The sequence below is a fragment of the Colossoma macropomum genome, unplaced genomic scaffold (assembly GCF_904425465.1).
Source record: "Colossoma macropomum unplaced genomic scaffold, Colossoma_macropomum, whole genome shotgun sequence".
Classification (NCBI taxonomy): domain Eukaryota; kingdom Metazoa; phylum Chordata; class Actinopteri; order Characiformes; family Serrasalmidae; genus Colossoma; species Colossoma macropomum.
Window position 1 is genome coordinate 32,072,443 of NW_023494801.1, and position 23,602 is coordinate 32,096,044.

General features: G+C 39.1%; 1 protein-coding gene across 1 annotated transcript in view; it reads left to right on the forward strand.

Moving 5' to 3' along the window:
- The window catches only part of shank1 (SH3 and multiple ankyrin repeat domains 1), a 204,788-nt gene that overhangs the window by 119,370 nt on the left and 61,816 nt on the right, over window positions 1-23,602 (forward strand). The window contains exons 7-15 of the mRNA XM_036589679.1: window positions 1,016-1,183; window positions 4,163-4,279; window positions 6,139-6,216; window positions 7,059-7,125; window positions 7,305-7,474; window positions 8,903-9,027; window positions 10,692-10,840; window positions 13,972-14,085; window positions 19,567-19,642. Of these exons, the coding sequence (XP_036445572.1) occupies window positions 1,016-1,183; window positions 4,163-4,279; window positions 6,139-6,216; window positions 7,059-7,125; window positions 7,305-7,474; window positions 8,903-9,027; window positions 10,692-10,840; window positions 13,972-14,085; window positions 19,567-19,642 (1,064 nt within the window). The remainder of the gene's footprint in view (window positions 1-1,015; window positions 1,184-4,162; window positions 4,280-6,138; window positions 6,217-7,058; window positions 7,126-7,304; window positions 7,475-8,902; window positions 9,028-10,691; window positions 10,841-13,971; window positions 14,086-19,566; window positions 19,643-23,602) is intronic.

The window sequence follows — 23,602 nt, forward strand, 5'->3', positions numbered from 1 at the left end:
CCATGTTTTCCAGTAAGTGCATGAGCTCATTCAGACCCCAGTTTAAATCGGTAAGGGCTTTTATTACTGATTTGTTTAATCAAAGTAACCATAAGACAGAATAAGGTGTGACCCACTACACCACACGTGTCGGGCTCCAGTCCTCGAGGGCCAAAATACTGCAGACTTCAGCACACTGCCTCATTAAACACACCTGATAAAGCTCATCAGCTACTAAGGCCTTCATGCACTGAATTTAGAGCGTTAGATGAAGGTAAACGCTAATATCCACAGCACTTTGGTCCTGAAGGTCCCTAGTCTGACATGCCAGACCTACGCCGTCACACTGTGGTCCTGTGCTTTATTTATGTTACACACCCACACACACACACACATATATATATATATATATATATATATATATATATATATATATATATATACATATTTAGTAGTGGTAGTGGTGCTATCATTTCATATTCAGTGTGTTAGCTAGAGGGCCTACCACCTACCAAATAAATAAATAATAATAATTTTTTGGGGGGAGATCAAAGGTATGATGGCCATTAAAAGTGTACAAAAGCAAGATCCCAGATAAAAATGAAGACTGCTCTGCCAATATACAAAATTTTTCCAAAGACAGAAATGGTCACATGTATAACCAGCTACATGTTACTGCTATAAGAAAAATAATAAGCAAAACACTGTGTGTACATAGATGTATTATGCATGCATACTCGTACATAGTGGTTAAACTTTGATTAAAGATTATAATGTAAGCTATAAAGATTATAATGTAAGCTATAAAGATTATAATGTAAGCTATAAAGGTTAGAATGTAAGCTATAACTCAAAGTGCAGCACTTGCGATCTGCAGTTGCGCTCTTTGAAACTGTGATTTCGATATAAAGCATTGCAGCCCTAGTATTAAGAACTGTCAGCAAACTTCTTTGTGGTAAATTAGAAAATTACATATTTTACACGGTCAGTCTGAGCAACCGTTATCCAAGTTTCCTCTCACACTCTCCTGTGGCAGACTCTACTGTCTCTGGGAGCATCTCCGGACTACAAGGACCGACGTGGGCTGACGCCGCTTTACCACACTGTGCTGACAGGGGGCGACACCTCCTGCTGCGAAACACTTCTCTATCACAGAGCCAAGTTGGGGCTCCGGGATGAAAATGGCTGGGACGAGACACATCAGGTACCTGCTTTGTGTGTGTGTGTGTGCACCTGTATGTGTGTGTGTGTTTTACTCATAACGTATGTCTCTGAGTGTTAATGTGCATGGACCTACGTCTCTGTTAAGGCCATTCGGCATGGGGTCTCACTCTTATTCTGTCTCTCTGGCTGTCTCTCTGCCTGTCTCCCTCTCTCTCCACCATCCCTCCATCCTCCCAGCCTCTCAGTCACTCCATCACTCCACGTGGAGAAGAAAGCGGAAGAGGTACACAAGCATCCTCTCTTTCTTCATATCCATTTTCACCAGGCTATGTCTGTGTGTGGGTTTTGCATGTCCTTGCTGTCATGAGAAAGCCTCCGAAACAGAAAGCTTTTGGCTCAAATAATAGGAGTGTAACGATGCATATTTATTCAGGATTGGTATGTTTTTTATTCTGAAGATGTAGTTTGATATTCAATAACAAATCAGCCCTCGAAATCACAAAACCTACAATTTAAGAGTCATTTTCTACAATTAAATCACAAAAAATGGAAGTACTGATCGTTGGTACAAAAACTCAGAGAAAGCTGCTTTATGAGCAACTTGGTTCTTTAGCTTCATATACCAAACCTGAAGTAGGAAACCTGGGTGTGATCTTAGATACTGAGCTCTGTTTTATCTGCATGTAAACACAGTCACTAAAGTAGCTTTCTGTCATTTGAGAAATGTCACCAAAGTTTGGCCTTTTCTTTCTCAGAGTGACACAGAGAAACTTGTTCATGCATTTGTTACAAGCATGTTGATCACTGTAATGATCTTCTTACTGAACTTCCTAAGAAAACAATACATCCCTTACAACTCGTGCAAAATGCAGCAGCACGGATCCTAACAAAAACAAAACAGAGAGATCACATCACGCCCGCTTAGATAAAACTGTATAAGACTGTCTGTATCTTTCAGATTTTAGATTCTAGATTTTAAAGTTCTGCTACTAGTTTTTAAGGCTCTAAATGACCTTAAAGCACTTACATCACAGTGTCTATATGTTTATGATCTTAGATCTGTCGATACTGAACTTCTGCAAACACCATCTGTAAAATACAGAAAACGTGGCAACTCTTTCAGTTAGCATGGAGCTCAGTTCACCTTTATTAGACAGTCAAGCATCTAAAAATCTCTAACTCTTTAACTAAGCACTCTTAAACTTTTAATTAAAACTCTACGTCTCGTGGTATTTATCTTTTAATTTGATCGGTCATTTTCTTTTTTATCATTTTCATATTTTAATCAATACCTATAATTTCTTGTATTACTGTTAAGCTTATCACCTGTCTGTAAAGGATTTTGAGCTGCCAGTGGCATAAGAAGTGCTATATAAATAAAAGTATTATTATTATTATTATTATTATTATTATTATTATCATGCTCATAGCATAATAAATAGGTCAGATCAACGTAAAAAAAATTACTTCACGTGGTAACAAGTAGATTAACTAGTTTTGTTCAACGTAAATAAATATTTTGAATGATTCTTTCAATTAATGTCATTTTTTGAGTTGAATAATGAATAAAACTAGTTCAATTGCTTGTTACCACATGAAATCTTTTTAGTTTGATCTGACGAGAAATTTTTTACAGTGTGTGTAGAGTCACTGGTTTATAAGTTTTTTTGTTTTTTTTTTCTCACCTGCAAGTGTCACTTTGTGGACCTTAATGCTAAGTTCTGTCATCAGTATGGGTGGATGCCTCCGTTTTTAAGGTAATGAAGGAAAGGAAGAGCAATATCAAGAGGAAAAACTAAAGCAGAGGGAAATACAGAGTAAAATCTTCACTCTAAAACTAAAAAGTGAGGAGGTGATCTGTGAGAACTCGAACATTGAAATTTTAACCCAAATTGAGCCCAAAACATATTTGGGAAATGACATCCGGTCACATGCAAATCCAACCAAACCTGAGCAGTCGCGTTGCATTGTGTTTGAACAAATATTTCATTTCTACGTTTCAATACACTGTTTTGTTGTGTAGACTAGGGCTGCACAATAACTTGTATTTTTATCATTATCTCGATATAAGTTTCCGCGATAACACGTCATTAAGAGCTGTGATGACCGATCAAATTACTTCATGCAGCGCCAAAAAGACATTATGTTGCCAGCACGTAGGGAACGAGGAACTTAACCATTCAGCTGAACAACCAGTTACAATACACACACGTGCGCAGCTCCACCCTGAACTACACGCCTCTGAAACACATCAAACATTAGGATTGTTCTCACTCACTGTACTGTGTTGTGGCTGCTGTCACAACAAACATGTGTAATGATAAATTTTCACTTCTCATATCACCATCGTGATATCCAACATGTTTATCAAACATCGCATTTTATGTGCATATCATATAGCCCCAGTGCAGACTGTATAAAATACATACAAAACAATCATTTTATTTAACCTTCAGAGCCACAAAGTGTCTAACTTCTGTATAAATAGACTGAAAGCCAAAGCGGGGCTTCCTCAGCTTTGACAGCAATGATGTGTTCAGGGTTACTGAACGTTTTTAACTTCATCAGTGTCAGATTGTACCTGCTGACATGTGTGACTTTCTGTGCTGTATTGTGTGTTTTTCTTTGTGAGTGTGCGTAGGTCTGCATGTGTGTGTGCGTTTTGTGCAAGAGTGTGTCTTTCCACCTCTATTTCGATTCTGCAGTGCCCTCTCTCCGTCTTTCGCTTTCAGAATGGTGTTAATTAATAAAGGTGTCGGTGTTCTGACGGGGTATAAAAAAACGCTTCCTCTGCTCTTTTCTCTCTCTCTCTCTCTCTCTCTCTTCTCTCTCTCTCTCTCTTCTCTCTCTCTCTCTCTCTCTCTCATCATATCACAATTCCTTCTCCCTCCCTCATTTCTCTCTCCATCTCTTTATCTGCTTTGTATTCTTCTTCTTCTCTCCGGCTCCCTGTCCGTTCGTTTTCATGCTCTCTCTTTCCCATATGCGTCCTCCGTTTTCTCCCCCTTTTCTTCTGCAGGCCTGTCAGAATGGCAACTCGCAGCACCTGGAGCATCTCCTTTTCTACGGCGCCGACTCCTCGTCCCAGAATGCCTCAGGAAACACTGCCTTGCACATCTGTGCTTTATACAACAAGGTAAAGTCACTTCTTGTTGTGGGTTGTGTAGAGTAAGATCTTGTGGAGTAGGACAACACGTGCACCATCTGGCATTCTGCCTGTGGTTTAGCAGCATTAACACTTGCTAAATATACAAAAGTAACCTGTGTTGCATTTGTTTTTCCATATTCATAAGAAAAATTAGCGGAATAAATGCCATAATGGGTTTCCAGCAACCAAAACTGCATAATTTACATGCACTTAATCCGATAATAATCCGATAACTGCAGAAAATCAGATTTTGTCAGTAATCTGATCAACGTGTTTACATGCACTTGAGTAATCAGATAATGGGGGAACTCCAGGTCTACATGAGTCAGGCAATAATCAGATTTCTGCTTTGCAACCAGCCAGTAAACTCACAGAAAAAGACGTGACGTAAAACTCAAACTTCATGCTGCATCTTTTTTTTTTTTTAAAACACTGCGCCACTATACCTGAAAATATGAACATACATCATCTAGAAGATGAAGAATATTTAAACTCTTTATTTTGTCAAGCATTTGGTCGGTTTCAGCATCGCTCCAAAAGTGTTTCGCTGCGTGTCACAGCAACGCTGCTTGCTTATTTCCGGTACCGCTGTCTGTTTTCGCACATGTGCAGATTGAGAAATCCAAAAGAAATCAGAGTAAGAGTTTACATGCACACAGAAACCTGATTACTGAGCTAAAATCCAGCTCTCTTTATCAGATTTCTTAATTGTATTTCTAGACCTTACTCCGATCTAAGAAATCAGTGTGTGCTGTTTACATGACCGTTTGAGTAATCAGATAACTGCAGAAATCTGATTATGATCAGATTATTGAGGGGTGCTCTGTATCTCCTGGGTCTAAAGGTTTTCTCAGATTTGTAACTGCACTAGAAAAAATGTGGTAACAGAGTTATTCTGGTAATAGTAAACGTTCTATGAAAACTGGCCACTTTATCAGAAACACCTACCTTATACTTTACTCTGCTATATATGCTGCAAAAAAATGGCATCTTGTCAAGTAAAATTATCTTAAATATAGTCAATAAAATGTAATATCTCCTGTTGAGGTTGTAAACTTAATGTAAGATTTTTTTTACTTATTCCTAGACACTACTTACTTGTTTTAAGTGATTTTATTAAGTAAAATTATCTCACTATATTGGCAGATAATTGTGCTTGTTTTAAGGAATGTGCTTATCTGCTAATATAGTAAGATAATTTTACTAAATAAAATCACCTAAAACAAGTAAATAATGTCTAGAAATAAGCTAAATAATCTTTTAATCAGTGCACAACCTTCTTAAAATGGGAAATATTAGATATATTGACTAGATTTAATAATATATCACCTGACAAGATGCTGTTTTTTGCAATGTAGGTGTACAGTTACAGACTGTAGTCCATCTGTTGCTGCACAGTGTATGAATCCCCTCTACCCTGCTCATCATTGGTCAGTTTCTGACCACAGGACCGCTGTTGAATATCCAGCCAAGAGTGGCTGTGTGGTCAGAAAGTGACCACTGTTGAATGGCTGGAGAATGGCTAACACAAACGGTGCAGCCTCTAACTGTACACCAGCAAGGTGGAGCTACCAGAGGGGGGTTTCTAATAAAGTGGCCAGTAAGTTTATTTATATGTACAATAATGAAGGTAAATGTACTCTATTATTTTTCCAGCACTGATCACTATTACACATGGCCCAGCCCTGTATGTACCTATACATATTCAAATTACTGAGATGGCGCAGGTTTATGAATGAATGATATTGTGTTTATCCAGCACTTTACGACTGCTGTCTGCAGCTGATGTAACAGGCTGTGTTGTGAGTTCTGAATGACGGCTGTCGGTGTGTGTTTGGACCATTCAGGAGAGCTGTGCACGCATCCTGCTTTACCGAGGAGCCAAAAAGGACATGAAGAACAACAGTGGGCAGACGCCCTTCCAGGTGAGTGTTAATGAAAGAGAAAAAAGCAGCTAACGGGAGGCTGGCGTGTCTGTGGGTTCAGCTAGGATGAAGAGATTGCAGAGTAATCTTGAAGGAGGAACTGAGATGTGAGGAAAAGCCTGCTCCAAACCACAGTAAAGGCTTGTCTGTGCATTCATGATAACATTAATGTTGATTTATTATGTTGACGTTTTATTGTTGTGATCCGTGCATTGATTTGTTGATATAAAGAGTGTCGGTGCTGTTAACCTCTGCCATTTTTGCATCAACAGCAAAGGCTAATTGCGTAAGTGTGTATGTGTGTGTGAAAGAGAGACAGACCAAGATGTACTTACAAACACAGGCGCAGTGTGAAATATGTGTTGATGTGACCAGACGTTGCACCTACAATCGCCTGAATTTAATGTTTCATTTACTTCTATAGTCTGATAGACTGATGACATATACTATGCGCAGCTTCGTTAACTAACTACTTGCTTGTGAGGTACAGGGTTTAAAGGCTCAGTGAAATAATGGCATCAAAATGAAAGATCAGTGATGAAGAGGTAGCTGTGTTAATAAATCAAGTTCTTTCCCACCAAAACATTCTTCAGGGGGGTTATTTTTCTCCAGTTAAGAAAACTGAGTTTATGAAATGATAACATGTACTGTGTGCATTGCTGCCGATTTTGCCCCTTGATTGGTCCCTGAGAGTTAAAACAATGTTATTTTTATGGTACATATTCTTTCAGCATGCATTCAGCTGCACAAGTAACAGCCCTCCTTCAAATGCTTATTGATGCATTTTGGACTCACCTACATGCCAGCAGGCTGAACACTGTATGTATGTGTGTGTTTTCCAGGTGGCTGTGATGTCTGGCCATTTTGAGCTTGGAGAGATCATCAAAAACCATCGGGATTCAGACGTAGGTGAGTGTAAATCCAGAGAATCAGTGAGCTGTGATTCTTTAATGCTCTCAGTGCCCCGTCTGTCTGTCTTTCTTTCTCTCTCTGTCTCTCAGAATTTCTCCATAGCAGAAAATCTGCATTAATAATAGTTTCAAACTCTCATCATTTGCTTTTACTTTTATAACATTTCTCTCTGGCAGTGCCATTTTTGGAGTCACCCAAGTATGCCCCCCAGAGGCGGGAGAGTGGGCGAACACTCGCTTTGCCCCATCCTCACCCCTTCCTACGGGCCAACAGCGACAACAGCATGAATCTTCCTGAATGGATGGCCTTTCCCAATGCTGCCGGCTCCAACATCGTCTCTGTGCAGGTAATCTCTGTGTGTGTGTGCGTGTATAAATATTCCTGGTGGGGACCAGACATGGGTAGTGATTAGTTCAATTTACTCTGCTACATATACTAATGCACAATTTTTCAATGATTCTAATTCATTTTTATGGGTTTATTTTCATTCTGTTATATTGGTTTAGCTGATAGATGCTTTATTGTTGCTCACACCTCACTTTGGAGCTTCAACATTGTATTTTAGACCACAAGGATACAAAATTAGACTGGCAAGCTTCAGTTCCTGTGCTGATAGATTTTGGATATATAAGGCCCAATCCCATCTCACCCCTCACCCTGACCACTTAGCCCTTACCCCTCTGTTTTGCCTGTTGCACCTAGGCGTAGGGTGTGCCGGGTTTTGTTGAGATAGAGGGGTAGGGTTTTTTTGAAGTTTTAGGGCTGCTTGGCCCTCCAAATGGAGGTTTTTCAGAGACATAGTCCAAACAGAGTGTCATGAGAAAAAAAGAAAAACCGGCAAGATGCACGAGCGACCAGAGAAACCCACAAATGAGTATTTTCTCTGTTAAAATTATGATAACCATTGTGTTATGTTAGTTTAATGTCGTTTCAGTATATTATGGTCCTTTGCTTCGTAATAAGCATAAAAAAATCAGTAGTACTATGCTGATGTATCGGTAGCTGGCTAAATTTCCCGTTCCGCCTTAAATGGTGTTGTAGTTACATTCTGGCCCTTCAGGTGACAGAAATGCTGCACCATTTAAGATGGAACAGGAAAATTCAAACAAGAAGCAGGTGAATAGCTAACTAAGCTTCTTATCACTGAAGAATTGGAGGTGGATGATAATAAATAATTGTCCCCCCTCTTTGAAGGCATATGGTGCCCTAAATGTAACTAAAGCCCAGCAGTGAGGAGCTGAACTTTGGCCTCCTCTGCTTTCACTGCAGACTGGCAGGGTTGCCTACAGAGCAGCGCTAGGAGCCTGTAGAAGTAAAAATAAGCAATGGGATTGGGCCTAAGTTCCACTGCAGTTCCATAAGTTACACAGTAATGGAGACATTTTATGAGCTGCTAATTTTGTTCTTTTACACAAGGTCTGGGGTCTGGCTTATGGGTATGTTACTTTATCTTGATAAACGTCTAAAATTTACCTTCCCTGTGGATCAGCAGTGATTAGGTGGCAGTTTGCATGATGATAATGCATATTTTAAATTCCCCTACTGGTCTCTCTTATGGTAATAAGCAGAGTTGCAGTGTGTCTGTACTGAATTTTTTAAGGATGTATTTTAGAGTCTTTGAAAACCTCCTTGTGGTTTTATTTGGCCTTTTTAAAATTCTGATTACTTCATTAAAATGACTAGGAAATTACTTGATTACTACAGCCCTACTGTATATGTGTGACTCTGTGTGTGTGTGTGTGTGTGTGTGTGTGGGTGCGCGTGTGTGTGTTAGGGTCTGAAACACGGTGGAACTCTGCGCAGCTCCAGTAGCCCCCGTGGAGCCCGGACTCGCTCTCCCTCCCGTGGCCGAACAGGAGACAGAGAGGATCGCAGCCGACAGACCCGTGGGAGACAGGGGTGAGACACACACACACACACACACACACACATACACACATCTACATTTGTGCTGCAGGCTGATATCATGCCTGTGCAAAAAGCCGCCTCTATGGTACGGTGTAGATTTTAGGACATTCTCATGCTGCAACATCAGGTTTCAGACTGAAGAACGACTTGAATAAAACACATGAAAAAGTCATGTCTCAGCTCTCATTTATCAGGCAAAATGGTTTCAGAAATGAAGGCAGGCAAAGCTAAACAGCCACAGATTGACAGACGGTAAAGTTCATGTGACATCTGCCAATCTGTTCTTTCTTACCAGATTAATTACAGTTTTGTGACCAAATTTAAGATTTTACAATATATACAATACATACTATACAATATATACTACACAGTGTACCACAACCACAGCTTTTACTGAACTGTGCTTTGTTATTTTCATTAACAATGATTAAGACTCAACTCACATTGCATGTTTTAACCCCTGTGTGCTTCAGTGTGAGGGACCGATGAAACGGTAAAGCAAAGAAAAAAATACAGAATATGAGGACTCTGTTACCAGCACAGACCTATCTGTACATCATCTGTTGGGGATCAGAATAAAGTGTGACAAATTTTACACTGCAAAAAATAGTATCTTGTCAGGTGAAATGATCTTAAATCTAGTCAGTATATCTAATATTTCCCATTTTGAGATGGTTTTCCACTGATTATAATATTTTCTAGCTTATTTCTAGGCATTATTTACATGTTTTAGGTGATTTTATTAAGTAAAATGATCTCATTATACTGGCAGATAATTTTGCTGGTTTCAAGCACATTTCTTACAACAAGCAAAATTATCTGTCAATATAGTGAGATAAATTTGTGTAATAAAATCACCTACAACGAGGAAGACGCCTACAAAAAAGTTAAAAATCTTAAATTAAGTTTACAACAATATCTACGGGAGAAATATTAGATTTATTGACTAGATTTAAGATATTTTTACTTGACAAGATAACATTTTTGCAGTGTAGTGCACTTTTACTTTTAGAAGCCTTTTACTGCACTTTTTTTTACTTATTGTTATGTATGTATTGGTATTTACTTAAAGACATTAAAGACCCCCCAGTCTATATTAAGGGAATTTTTCACTGAAACAAGTCAAATTTGAACCATTTTCCCCTTTCCCCTCACATCATTGAACGTCTAAAAACGTGTGGTGTCTGATGTCTGTTTAATTTGTTTTATACTGACACTATAAAGCTAAGCCAAACGTAGTCAGTCAGCCAGGATATGTTCAGTGTCTAAAATTTGCTTCTTTGGTTTTGAATAGAAATCTTTTTGGGTGCTACAGCCTTCTACTACATCATCAATTCAGTACTATATTAACAGTTTAATAATTTCTCCCTCACCCAAACGTAGTCAATTAGCCAGGATATGTTCAGAGTCTGAAATTTGCTTCTTCAGCTTTGCATGGGAGTTTCAGACACTAAATGTGTTCCAGACATTTGAGGTAAGGAGGAAATTTTAAAAATGTGAGAGTTTTCTGTGAACTGTCCTATTAAGACAGAAGTGAACATAAGTGGTTGGTGAAATGAGGTATGGTGTGGAAATTAATGTCAGAAATGACTGAGTGTAAGTTTCAGATGAATGGTAAGCTTGTCCCGTTGGTCTGTGTGTGTTTGTGAGTGCAGGCCCGGCTCTATCAGCAGTCAGGGAGCAGCCCCAGGGCAGCGGAGGCGTCTGTACAGCGCCGTCCCGGGTCGAGTGTTTGTTGCCACGCGCTCATACTCGGCACAGGGGGAGCGCGAGATCAGCTTCAACAAAGGAGACAAAGTCAAAGGTGTGCGTCTACGCGTGTTTGTGTCACCGCATGTGCACAACTGCTTATGTGTGGACTGCAAGAGTTTGAGTATTATGCAATGGTCAGCAGTAGTCTGGTCAGCGAGAGGGTCACTAAATGTCTGTCTGTCTCTGTGTGTTTCCCTCAGGTGTGGATAAACGTTGTCTGTGTATGTATACTGGTGACATGTGTCGGTATGTCTGTGAATGTGTGTGTGTCCTCTGCATGCTGATGTAGACAGTAGACACTATGTGTATGTGTACTTGTATTGCTATGCTTCTGAGAATCACTTGTTTCTCATAAGTATAGTAAAATATGGACAAAAGAGTGACTTGGGAGGTCATCTTTCCTGGACCTTACAAGTTTACATGCATTTATTCTTTAGTGTGTAGAAATAGGGCTCATGAAAAGAATATATGTACTGGGGATGGGGATGTCTGAATTTCAGCAAATTTTAATTGATAACCGACCATAATTAGTTGGCAAATGACCATTAATCAGCAAGCCTAAAATCAACGACAAGGCCTGTCTGCTTTATTGCTTGTGTATGTTTCCTTTTGATATGATACTATTAATCCCAGAGGGAAAGTCATCTATTACAGCAGCACACAGTACATTAAAGAGCAAAACAAGAGCAAAAGTATAGCTGTGTGCTATTATACAGATGCATAAATAGAAAAAGTAAAGATATATAATAAAATATATATATAAAAAAATGTTGAAGCAAAACCTCGTATCTCCTTTTTTCAGTTTTTGACATAATTTGAAAGGACCTGTTGTTCTTTACATTGTTTGTAAATTTCATGATGAAAGTACCAAAATAAACGGCCCAAAATTACATGGAAAAAAGTCTGGCTCCATTGACTTACATTAAAAGTAAAGTATGTTTTTTTCTTCTCCTGTAAAGTTACCATTTTGGAGATACAAGGTTTTGCTCTGACAGCAGCGATATACTAAATCAACTACAAAATATAACGTGCAGTACAAAAATAAGTAGGGAAATCAGATAAATACTTTCCAGGTGACAATGGGGTGCATGTCTCGTCCAGTGAATGAACTGAGTAACTATGCAATATGCCTGGGTGTATAAACAAGTGGCAGTGCAATATGCAGTATTTATGGACATATTGTTGTAATGCTGTTGTCCGCTCAAAAAGGTGGTCCTGAACACCTCCATTTTTCGCTGTGGGCTTCAGTTTAGCAGGCCTGTCTTACAGAACCAATAGCCTGTTGTGCCTTCATGTGTACAAATTCAAAAACATTCCTCAACTTGAATGACAAGCCGTCCAATTCTAACAGGAACTGCTGTTTATTGGAAATGCAATAAAATTATAGTTTTTCTTTTAATTGATAAAATAAAAAAAAACTGATAGCATTATTCGAACAAGTGCTTATTTGTCAGTTTTGGGTTAATTGGTTAATCGTTTACAACACTAGTATATACACACACACATACAGAGGGGTGACAAAGTAAAGGAAGAAAAAGGTGTGTTAGGAAGATGTTGAGCCACCAGAGGATTTTCAGTGTACCTTGGAATAAATTCTACAGGTGTTCTGTACACTGTTAGAAATAAAGGTTCTATGCAGGTACATTTTTCATTCATCAAGGTACAAACAATGTAAACGTTCCCTCAAAGGTACAAAAGTTGTTTTAAGGTCTGATTGTGAATCTTAAATAAGTTTTTCCAGGTGAAAAGTACGTATTTGTACCTTTTCATAACCGAATGTTTTAAAACAGAACAGTAAAATAAAAAGCCTGGAGACGAGACGGGGTGTGTGGAATCAGTACAGCTTAGAAAATATAATTTCAAGGGATTATTGTACAGTTATGTTCCCTGACTAAAGGTACTGAGATGTACCCTTGAGGGACAAGAAGACCCAAACCATGTCAGCAGAATACCACCCTAACAAAACATAACATAGCCATCGGAACCCCTTATTCAGGTCGTCTCTTGGCGCGCGCCACACATGCACTCACTCACTTGTGGAGAATACGATGAAGGATGACACATCTGAGCATATCTCTTGTTTTCACATCTATAATATCTCTGTATTAAGAGATTCAGGGTGTTTACACACAATGCATCAAAAACGCGGTTCACTGTGTCCACTGCAGCCCTACTATAATACCCCTCTAAGCTTAGTCATGGGCCGACTGTCCTTGCTGACACAGGAAAAACAGCTGTTGCTCTTCTGTTTTTTTCTTACATATTGCATTAATGCACAAGCATCACGGCCATTGAGTGTGCATTTTTTACCTACTTACTGATGTTTTTCCCATAGATTTAAGTGTCACTTCAGTCACTGCTCTTATTTTCCTTTAGTTTGTCACCTATCTAGTTACACAGTCGAATGCAAAAGTTTGGGTGCCCCTTGTGTTTTGTTGATTTTTTGAAGTTAACACATCCTTGACTGAGAACACACTTCTGCATGTTTTAATGCACATTTACTATTTATTTGCTGAATTTAACGTATTGGAAAAAAATGAAACATAAAATGTGGCATGTGAAAAAGTTACAGAACATTTTAAGTTATTAGTTATGTTATAAATAGCAAATAAATCAAGATTGTGCACTAAAATTGTTAGAAATTTTAAGTTTGTTCCCTTATAAAATCATCAAAACATGCAATTTGACCGGAGGTACTGTGTATAAGACGGTATATAAATAATTGGTTTTCCATAAAAAATGAGAGAGAAAAAAAAGAAACTAGGGTTAGGTTTTGAGTCAGTGTGTTACAGTACAGTGCGTGTAAGACCTCACAAGTGTTTATCCATAATTGTGTTTGTGTGTGGGAGGTGGTTGTGTGAATGGATGTGCATGGGTCTGTCAGTCCCTCGTGGTGCTGATGTGCTCTCGTAGCTGGAGGTGTGAGAGTGGGAGTCTGCATGTAGGTCGAGTGTGAATGAGAGAGTGATGCTCTGACTGGCACAGTCTTAGTCAAACTGTGTGCATTCAAATCAGAATGGACTCCAGTGAGTTTCAGTGTGTTTGTGTGCGTGTTATTTGTTTTGCGTGTCCTTTGCAAGTGTGTTTACTTGTGTGTGAGTGTGTATGTTTCTGTGTATGCTCATGAATGTGTGATGTGAGCACACACACACACTCTGTTTTTCTCTCCGTGTTTATTCTCAGTGCTGAGTGTCGGTGAGGGCGGTTACTGGGAGGGAACAGTACGAGGAAGGACGGGCTGGTTTCCCTCAGACTGTGTGGAGGAGGTAGCTCCCCGCAGCCTGGACCACCGCTCAGGTGAGACATGCACATAAACAGAGCTAATTTTGTGAAGTTATCAGTCAGTCAATCAATTAGTCAACCTTTATTTAAACTCAGAGTACATTGAGGGAGACCCTCATTTACAATGTAGCTGAGCCAATACAGAGATGAGGGATTAAATAAAAAGTTAAATAGTAAATACATAACTATGGCGTGCACCCGTCCACCGGCCGACCTCTGAGCGGGGACGAAGCCCGACGAGGACGGCGGGGTGAGGAACACCGCGAGTGAGGGGGCAATGACATGTGAGTCCCGAGCCCCGCCTCCTGAGCACCGCCTCCGGTCCCGCAGTGAGGCCACGTTAATTAGCCTCACGTTTGATCCGGGCGGACGAGCTGCGGAACCGGGGACGGGGCCCGGGCGGCACAGCTCGGAACTCGCTTCCTGCTTTCGTGCCTCTCGTGGCCATCATCATCGTCATCGTCCCCTCTCACACGGCTGACGTCCTCCTCCCGCCGTCACTTGCGTCCCTCGATGGTCGGGATTTGTGTGCCGTTCCCCACTCACTTGCGGCTCTCTCCCCACTGTCCTCGCTGGGGTTAGTCACCGCTTGGTGTTCGGGCCCTGCCTTCCTGCAGGCTCTCGCGGCCATCATTGGGGCTAACAAATGCTAAAAAGTAATAATAATCATAGTAGTAAATAAAAAAAAAAATCAATAAACCGTTAAAATTACAACAATATAGTAACTTAATAAATAAGATAAAATATGGATAAATAAAAATATAATTAATGAAATAAGTAAAGAGATAAAAACTTGGCAATGTTAAAATAAATAAGAACAGAATGATAAAAATAAAACAAGAACTGAAAACATACCAAAAATGTTGCAGTTGCAGGCTGATGGAGGTGGTTGGATGAGGCTCTCGGCACCTGAAGGGTGATCCAGTCACTGGAATGAGGCTGATAAACTGCATTATTTACACTGAGCATGTCTGTGATGTACGGTGGCATACGGCCAGTAAGTGCTTTATAGGTAAAAAGAAGCCAATGTGTCTCCTGAGGCACAGCCAGAGATGACCACCTAACCCTTTCATACAGTACACAGTGATGGGTGTTGTATGGGTCACCAGTAATGAATCTTACAGCGGAGTGGTATACAGAGTCTAGAGATTTTAGAGTAGTTGCAGTTACATCTCTGTATATCACATTGCCATAATCGAGGGTAGACAACAGTGTTGCTTCAACAATCTTTTTACTTGTCTGCATTGGGAAACATACTTTATTTCAATACAGGAAGCCAAGTTTTTGCTTCAGTTTACACATAAGCATGTTAACATGGTGTTTAAAAGTGCTACCCATCGATAGCCATATGCCAAGGTACTTGTACTCACTAAAATAAGCACAAAAATCTCCCTTTTTAAGACATAACAGACAGTAGTATGTTTATTAAACCCCTTTAAACCTAACATCTCATTGGTGATCCATCCAGAGGCTTTGGCGAAGCCCCCTTTAACTTATTAAAGTGCGGAAGGCTTGTCACAAAACAGCTTTACAGAAAAAAATCTGGGTTCAAGTCCCCTTGAGTAAGCCAATGGTGACAGTGGCAAGGACAAACTCCCTAAGAGCAAGAGGAAGAAACCTTGAGAGGAACCAGGACTCAAAAGGGTAACCCATCCTCCTCTGGTCGACACCAGATAATAAACAATAAGAGTTTGACCATTTAACATAAGATACAGAAAGGGGGAAAAGCAGGTGAAGCAAAGGCTCTGATTAAATAGTTTGAGTCTGTGCAGCAGCAGTATCAGGAGGGCCAGTTAATGCAGGTGAGGTTTGCACAGTCTTGTACAGCAGGAAGCTACATGGTGGTTAGACTGGTCCAGAAAGCTGGTGAGCAGTGGGCACCCGATCAAGGCAGATGAAGCAACAGCATCAGAGCGCACAGGATGGGCAGCTGTTCAACTCGGCAAAGAAACACACAGGCAGTTAGTTCTGTTAAGATTAGATTAAACAGCAGAAATAGCCATGTTTTTGCATCAGCCTTAGATGGTTAAAATCTGCCCCCAGAGCAGTTGGTTTGTGGTTTTGACTTACTGTGTGTAGCTGTAGAGTCCAACAAACTGATTGTTAATAAGTTTAGATGATTGTTAGTGACTTTAGCTCTTGCTGATTCACCTGCTGAGTTTTATTTGCAGCTGTAATCAGATCCACCTGATTCCCACATTGACATTCCTGAAGGCTTCAGTTCAATCAGGTGTGTTATATCAAAAAATAAAACTCCTCAGTGTCAGAGTTTTAAAAAATAAAGAAGGTGAAGAATTTTCACATAGAATATGTTAGAGTAAGAGAACTTTGCTGAATCCAGAGCTTAGTCACTAATAGTGTTCCTCTTCTGTTCTTGAGTGTGTCCTGTGGTATAATGCTAATGTATGACTTTTCTATTTGTGTTAACTAGTGGACGTTATACATTATACTTTACTCCATGCCAACTGGCCAGTCAAATCACACACATTACATTATACAACCTCCCCAAGTAAAACTAGTCCAGCTACAGTCATGCTTATAACTACACAGACACAAGTACAAGTCTGTTATTTGGAGCTTTTAGACCAGGGGTTGGCAACAAGCGGCTCCAGAGCCACATGTGACTCTTTTACTGCCCTCTTGCGGCTTCACAGCAGAACTAGATTTTTAGGTTAAAAATAAAATAATCATTCTTTGCAATGTGAAGCTAACATGAAGCTTTGCTGAGCCTTCTAACACAGTTCCAACAATAAATGGTCTTGAATCTAGAGTTAATTCATAAATGGTCTTAAACGCAGCTAATTCACACTTTAACCCTGAAAATTGGTGCGCAGACTGCTGGTCATACAGCAACTGAGACAACAATCTTGCCTAGGTAGCAGCTAACGAAAGGGCAAAGAAGAGAAAGATTTTAAATGAGTATCGATAATTTGGAGACGAATGGACTCATTTGGGTTTATAATCACTCCAACTGGTTTCCTGATACGTTTAATATGCAACGAGAAACTGTCAAACACTAAAAAGTCGCGAAGGTGAAGTCAGTTCCGTTCCACCTTAAATGGTGCAGCAGTTAAATTTTGGCACCTCACTCACTATTTAAGGTGGAACAGGAAAATTCGAACAAGAAGCTGGCGAATGAAAAGTGACTTCAGCTCATAAAACCTTGAAAGTTGAGAGACATTTTACAAGAAACTATCCTACTTTAGGAGAAAAGTTTCCTGCTTGAGATGCGAGAGAAGCAGCTATAGCTGAGCTAAAGCTTAAAGCAGAGGAAAGTGAGCCTTTACTAGCAGATTAGCACATAATGAGACATATTTACAGCCAACTTGGTAAAACCTTATTTCAATAAAATGGACATTAAATGTGTAGGCTCCCAAGGTAGACTGATTTTTGTTGAAAGGACAAAATAGCTCTTCTTAACATTTAGGTTGCCGACCCCTGTTTTAGGCTAAGTGATGCTAAACTGTCTTGCAGTCTGTAGTCCAAACCCACTCTGTTTTAACGTCCAGGCTGTATTTACAGGGCAAGCAAAGTGACAGGCTCTGCCATGATATGTTTTTCTTTTTTCAAGCATGCACTACACAATTTATAAAATCCTAACAGATTTCAAAAACAAATTTCACACTTAAAGTAAGTCGTTTACAAATGAGGGTCCCAAACTGGTCCTCAGGGCCCCTCAGACAGTCCTCCAAACTAGCTCACTATAAAGGTAGAGCAAAAATATGGACCGTCTGGGATGCGACTCTTTTTTTACAGTATTTATTTTTTTATTGTGAAGACATACACACTAGGTAATTGGGCAGAAAAGTTTTTGGCTACAAGAAAGCACAAAAATCCTAATTCTTGCCGTTGTCATATGACGTAAACACAGCTAGGACAGAACCAGACATGTTTATCCTTGTATGCCAATGCAAGAAGCATAGCAACAACCTAATCTGTGGATAAATATGTGGTTACATATCATTTTGTTATTTAAATTAGTGATCGAAGGAGCCTGACAAATATTTATTGGTAGTGTGTTCCAGATCTTTAGTGCATGTGTGTGGAATATGAGGACAGAGGACAGACATGACACATTTTGGAACATAGTTTATCAGGCATTATGAGATGTATGAAGCTGCACTAATAATAGATTTAAAACTAGAACTTTTTTGTAGTCAGTTCTAAAGGAAACAGGCAGCCAGTGGAGTGATGCTAAAACTGTTCATTTTCCACAACTGCCGCATTTCACAAACTAAATGTAGTTTGTTTGTTGTTGTAGGAAGTCCTGTGAGCAATACATTACAGTAGTCAAGGTGAGGAACATAAAAGCATGGATCAATTTCTTGGCATCTTTTAACCAGATGTTGGGTCTCACTCGTGCTATGTTCATTAAAGTGTTCATTAAATGATAGAATGTAGTTTTAGTCATGTTAATGTGTGGTTTAAAAGTTAAATCGCGGTTCATAATTACACCTAGATTTCTAACTTCAGATTTTGGCCAAATTGCATTTTACCCCTCTCTCCTACCACTAGCCTTCCGTTTTGCGCATTCACGCGTAGGGGTAGGGTGTTCTGATTTTTATTGAGATAGAGGGGTAGGGCAAAATGTTTGGGCTACATGGCCCTCCAAACTGAGGTTTTTCAGAGACTCTAAATGGAGTCTTATGAGAAAAAAAGAAAAACGGGCAAGATGGTTGCACAAGCAACCAAAAAACTTACAAATGTGAGTATTTTCTGTGTTAAACAATCATAATAATCATTGTATTATCTTTGTTTAATGTAATTTCAGTGTATTATAGTCCTTTTCGTCATTTCTAGCATAAAAAATCACTAGTACTATGCTGATGTCTCTGTATGTCTCTTCACCCAGCTAACAATCTTCGTCAGACAGGTTAACAGCTTATTTGAAGTAGCAACATCATGCAGCGCTTTAGAAATGTATAGCTGTGTATCATCAGCATAACTGAAAAGTATTAATGCTTTTTATTAATATTACCCTTTGGCAAGATATACAAAGAAAATAAAAGTGGCTCAAGTAAATCATTGTGCTCTACAGGACTTGTGAGCATTTTCAGTCGTAAACATGTTTGAAAATATCAGACTACAGGTGAGAACAAGTTGTTCCCTGATCATTCTGGACCAAAACTGAAAGCCTGCGATGTTGATCGCTACCAGTCGAGCTCCAAACCTGGAAATTCGCTTTCGAATGGCAAAATTTGGCATAAAGGGACACAATGAAGCTAAAAATCATATACTGTACGTCCAGCTTTAGTCCGAGGCTGTTTGAAGGCTATTAATAGTTAACAGCAGTACAGTCCGTGGTAGAACCACAAGCACAATCACACTTCTCTGATTGTGCAACTTCACACTGGGTAAACTCACCACAGTCATTCCTGGTGCACCAGACGAGCCAGAGGAAGAGAGAAATTTCTAGTTAGACCTGTGTTTGGGGTTTGCAGCCACACAAACACCGACCTGTGATCATGTGGACCCCGTTTTGTTTGTGTGTTTCAGAAAGCCGGAGTGAGAAAGCCAAGCGGCTCTTCCGCCACTACACTGTGGGATCCTACGACAGCTTTGACGCACCCAGGTAAGACCAGATCGTGCTGCTACGCTGAGCCACACACACTCACTCATGTACTCACACCCCTCCCGCACACACTGCTAATTTTGACGAACTGTATGTCGTTAAGGATTAACGCAGTGATGTTTCTGTGTTGTGGGCCATTTTTCTGCTGTTTAATGATGGTTGAAGAGCTCCACAAGACAAAATGAGCAGATCCAACAACATCAGAATCTTATGTCCATGAACATCCATTTTGGGGTTCTCCTTTCTGGGTTGAGATCTGTTTGTAGAGAGTCAAGTTAGAGAATGTTGGCTGCATTATAGTGCACTTCAGATGTTGTTATGGGTCAGATATGGTGAAGTGGTAAAGTGATTGTCTTGCTGCTGCTTATATATGTAAATGTTTTGATTGAACGTAGGCTTTTCATTCGCTTTACACTGTAAGCACTGTGACTTCACAACCAGCAGTGACCCATACAGTGGATAAATGGCTTGAGTCTCTAGAAACTGCGGAAAAGGTTCCATTCACAATACAGCCTTAACTAAAGTTAATGTCATTACATATTATATTACTTTCATTGACTTAAAATCTTTAAAACTATTGCTCTCAGAGAGTGTTCCTTGCTACTGTTGTCCTTGGATTGCTCACTAATGGCCTGGACCCAGATTTCTATAGTGCTGCTTAGTGACAACAGCATTTGTGATTTTTTTTTTTTAACAATTCTGCCACTAACTTGCTTTTGAATGAAGCGTTTCACATTAAATGACTCTGAATGGCATAATTAATGATTGCATTTTGCAGAAATTTTGAGAAATCAGTAGAATTCTTCTTTGATTTTCTCTGGCCAGACTGGGTATTTACCTTAAGCTTGGCCCACACAACACAATTTTTTTGCCCAATTTAAACTCCGATTTACCCCTTGCGACAAATTTTCACAGTCTAAAGTGATTTTCCAGGTCGGGAGCTCAATCAGTGGTGTGAGCAAAGAGAAGAGTGAATCTTTAGCCCTCCAATCAAACCCTGAAGTGATCAGAGACCCTCTGATATTATCAAACAGGTTCGATATTTACGACTCAAACGTTCCTGAGTCCTGCGGTGTGAGAGGGTTAGAGATTTATTCAGAGAGTGATTCAAACAACAGCCAATCAGAGAGCTGGAAGAGCAGACAAGCCGCCTGAATAGCAGAGCGCAGAGACAGAGGAGCTGCGTGTAAAACACAGGCAAACAAGAGCTGACATCATGTTTATAATGTTTAAAATGTGTGAATCCAAAGGTCAAGTCAATCTTTTTACAATTTCAAGTCAGCTGCTAGTTTGTAGTAAAATATTTCTCCAGCTTTCACTCTAATATCAGCGTCTCTCAACCCCATTTTAATCCCCAGTTTGCACTTTCACTGCGCATAAAAGAACAAACAGCTTCAGAAAGTTCAGCTCTGTTTGTGTCATGTGACCTGAGGAGATCTGGGACTTTGAGGTCTTATTCGTAGCACAAACTCGTTATGTGTTATTCTCTCTCTGTTTGCCCTGTCGTCTAGTCTGAGCGCCTCATGGCGATAAGACGAGAAATTCTGTGACAAACTGACGTTAAGTTTGTGATGCTCTCCGTTTTAGAAATCTGTTAAGATTTTAAAAGTCATGTAGTGAATGCCTGTCTTTAGCCACATACATTGAAGCAGACAATTAGGTGTTTTTGTAAGTGTTTAATTAGTAATGTGGTCTTCTTAACTGTTTACTCCAGACCTCACTATTTGTCCTGTATCTTAGAATTATCAAATGGGTAAAATTTCACTCCCCTATTCAAACACTTTTAATTCTGAGTATTTGATTTAGAAAATCTCTCACACACAATGTTGTGACATATTGGAAAATTCTGAAAGCTCGCCAGAGGTGCCTGGGCCTAGTTTCACTTGCTAAAGCTCAACTGGACGGTCAGTATTTAGCGGCAGTGTTCAGCAAAGGGACATTTGTTTGGCTTGGTCGATTCATCCGTACAACATGTATTTAGTGCTCTTTGACTGGAAGTAGTTTTAGAAACTTCTTTTAGCCTCTGAATATGAGTGTTCCCTATTCAGTCAATGGCAGCTCACTGTGTTTAGGCTTTTTGGTTTTGGTGACTGGAGTGCAGTGAGCTCAACGGCTCAGAATAAGAGAGGAAAGACGTGGAAAGTGGTTGCACATCAAAACGTACTTCTTCTTTCTTTAATGTATTTAAAGCAGGTAAAATGTATTTTGCACTGCTCTCTTTCTGCTGCTGTAATATTTTGTTCTATTTTAAGACTTTGAAGGCTTTAAAGAAAGAACCAGTTGTATTTTTGGTGTGCATCCACTTTCTTTTTTTTCAATCCAGTAATGCTTTGAGTTGCAGCCTTTAGCTGGATATCAGAAGAAAGCCTTTAAGTGTTGGATGTGCAGCAGGAATCATGTGACTTGTAGTGATCTCTGGGCTTCCAAGGACTTTTCCTTTCCCGTCTCTTTCTCTCGTCATGTGTTGGTGGAAACATGCATTAACACCCTACGGAGTAACTCTGTATTAATGAGTATAACTCATTTCAGCTGCTCTTAACAGGCTCACATACAGTTCTGCACAGTATAAAACATTCATCATTTATGCTTTATGTTCTTCTACTCTCTCCCGGCCTCTCTCTCTCTGTCAGTCACACACACACACTACCATTTAAAAGTTAGAATCACTCACCATATTAACATATTTTAAATACAGTAATACCTTACGCGGTGTAAATTGAAATAGTACAAATTATTTGCCACAAGGTATTTGAGATATTTTTAAGAATTCTGTAGAGTTAAAATGATAAAAATGGAAAATAAACATATTGTAATGATCCATTTACGTTATTTTTGTCAAGTTTTCTGCCTTAAGATTTGATTTCCATGTTTGAATTATGGATTAATTTTATTATAACTTAGAATTATCTTCAGCTCTGTTCTTTATTTTGGACACATTTAACGTTTCTTTTTATTTTTTTTATTTACAGCTTCCTAGTGTCCTCCTCATTATTTGAAAATTAAGTTGTGAAGTTGTATGGGCAGGATGAGCAGGATGAGAATCTTTTTATGCACTTGGCTGTAACCAAATTGATTTTATATTGCTGAAAATATATATTGTATACGTTTGAGGGGTAGCTTAAGTACAAATAGGAGTTGTCAATACGTTTTCTTTATTATGAAAAATTACATCACAGTACATTTTTCTGAGTATGTCCCAGGTATTGGCAAGCATTTAGAACACAAAACATAAAAAAAATTATTATTTACATTCGCAGTCATATGCAAAAGTTCAAATATCTCTGGTCAGATTGTGTGTTTGATTTTCAAAGTGAAATTGAGTTAACACATGCTTTACAGAGAACACACAAATATTAAAAAATCATTTTATTATTGTTGTCATTATAAATTAATTATTTATTTATTGATGATATTATTATACTATTATTGTTTGATTTATCCCCCTATTCATCCTCCATTATTTTTGCAAACATAATAAAAAAACTCAGTTTTCACAGTTTTATATTTATTTAAAAGAACGGTTTAAAAAGGCTTTTTTATTGTATTCATTTACAAATCAAATAAAAAAATCTATCAAACCATTGTAGATTTTCATAGGTTTTCGTAGCCAGCACTACCATTTATGCTGGTGCATTTTGTCCGTTCCAAATTGTTCACAAAGCTTCTGATACATATTATGTATTGAGAAAATGTCATTAAGTGTCATGATGCTAGATGATTTTAGTATTGCCCACCTTTACATAAATTCTTTTTTTTTTTTTCTAGGCTTCGCTTTACCTCATGTGAGTATTTCACAATGAATGGACCAATAGAAATGGTCCAAAATGACTTGGACAAACTTACATTAATTTTTATACAATGTTAAGACTGTTTTGTCGCCTTTTTTGGTGATGGTGGCAGAAAACAAACACGCATACATTTAGGCCCAATCCCATTTCTCATTTTTACCCCTACCCCTTG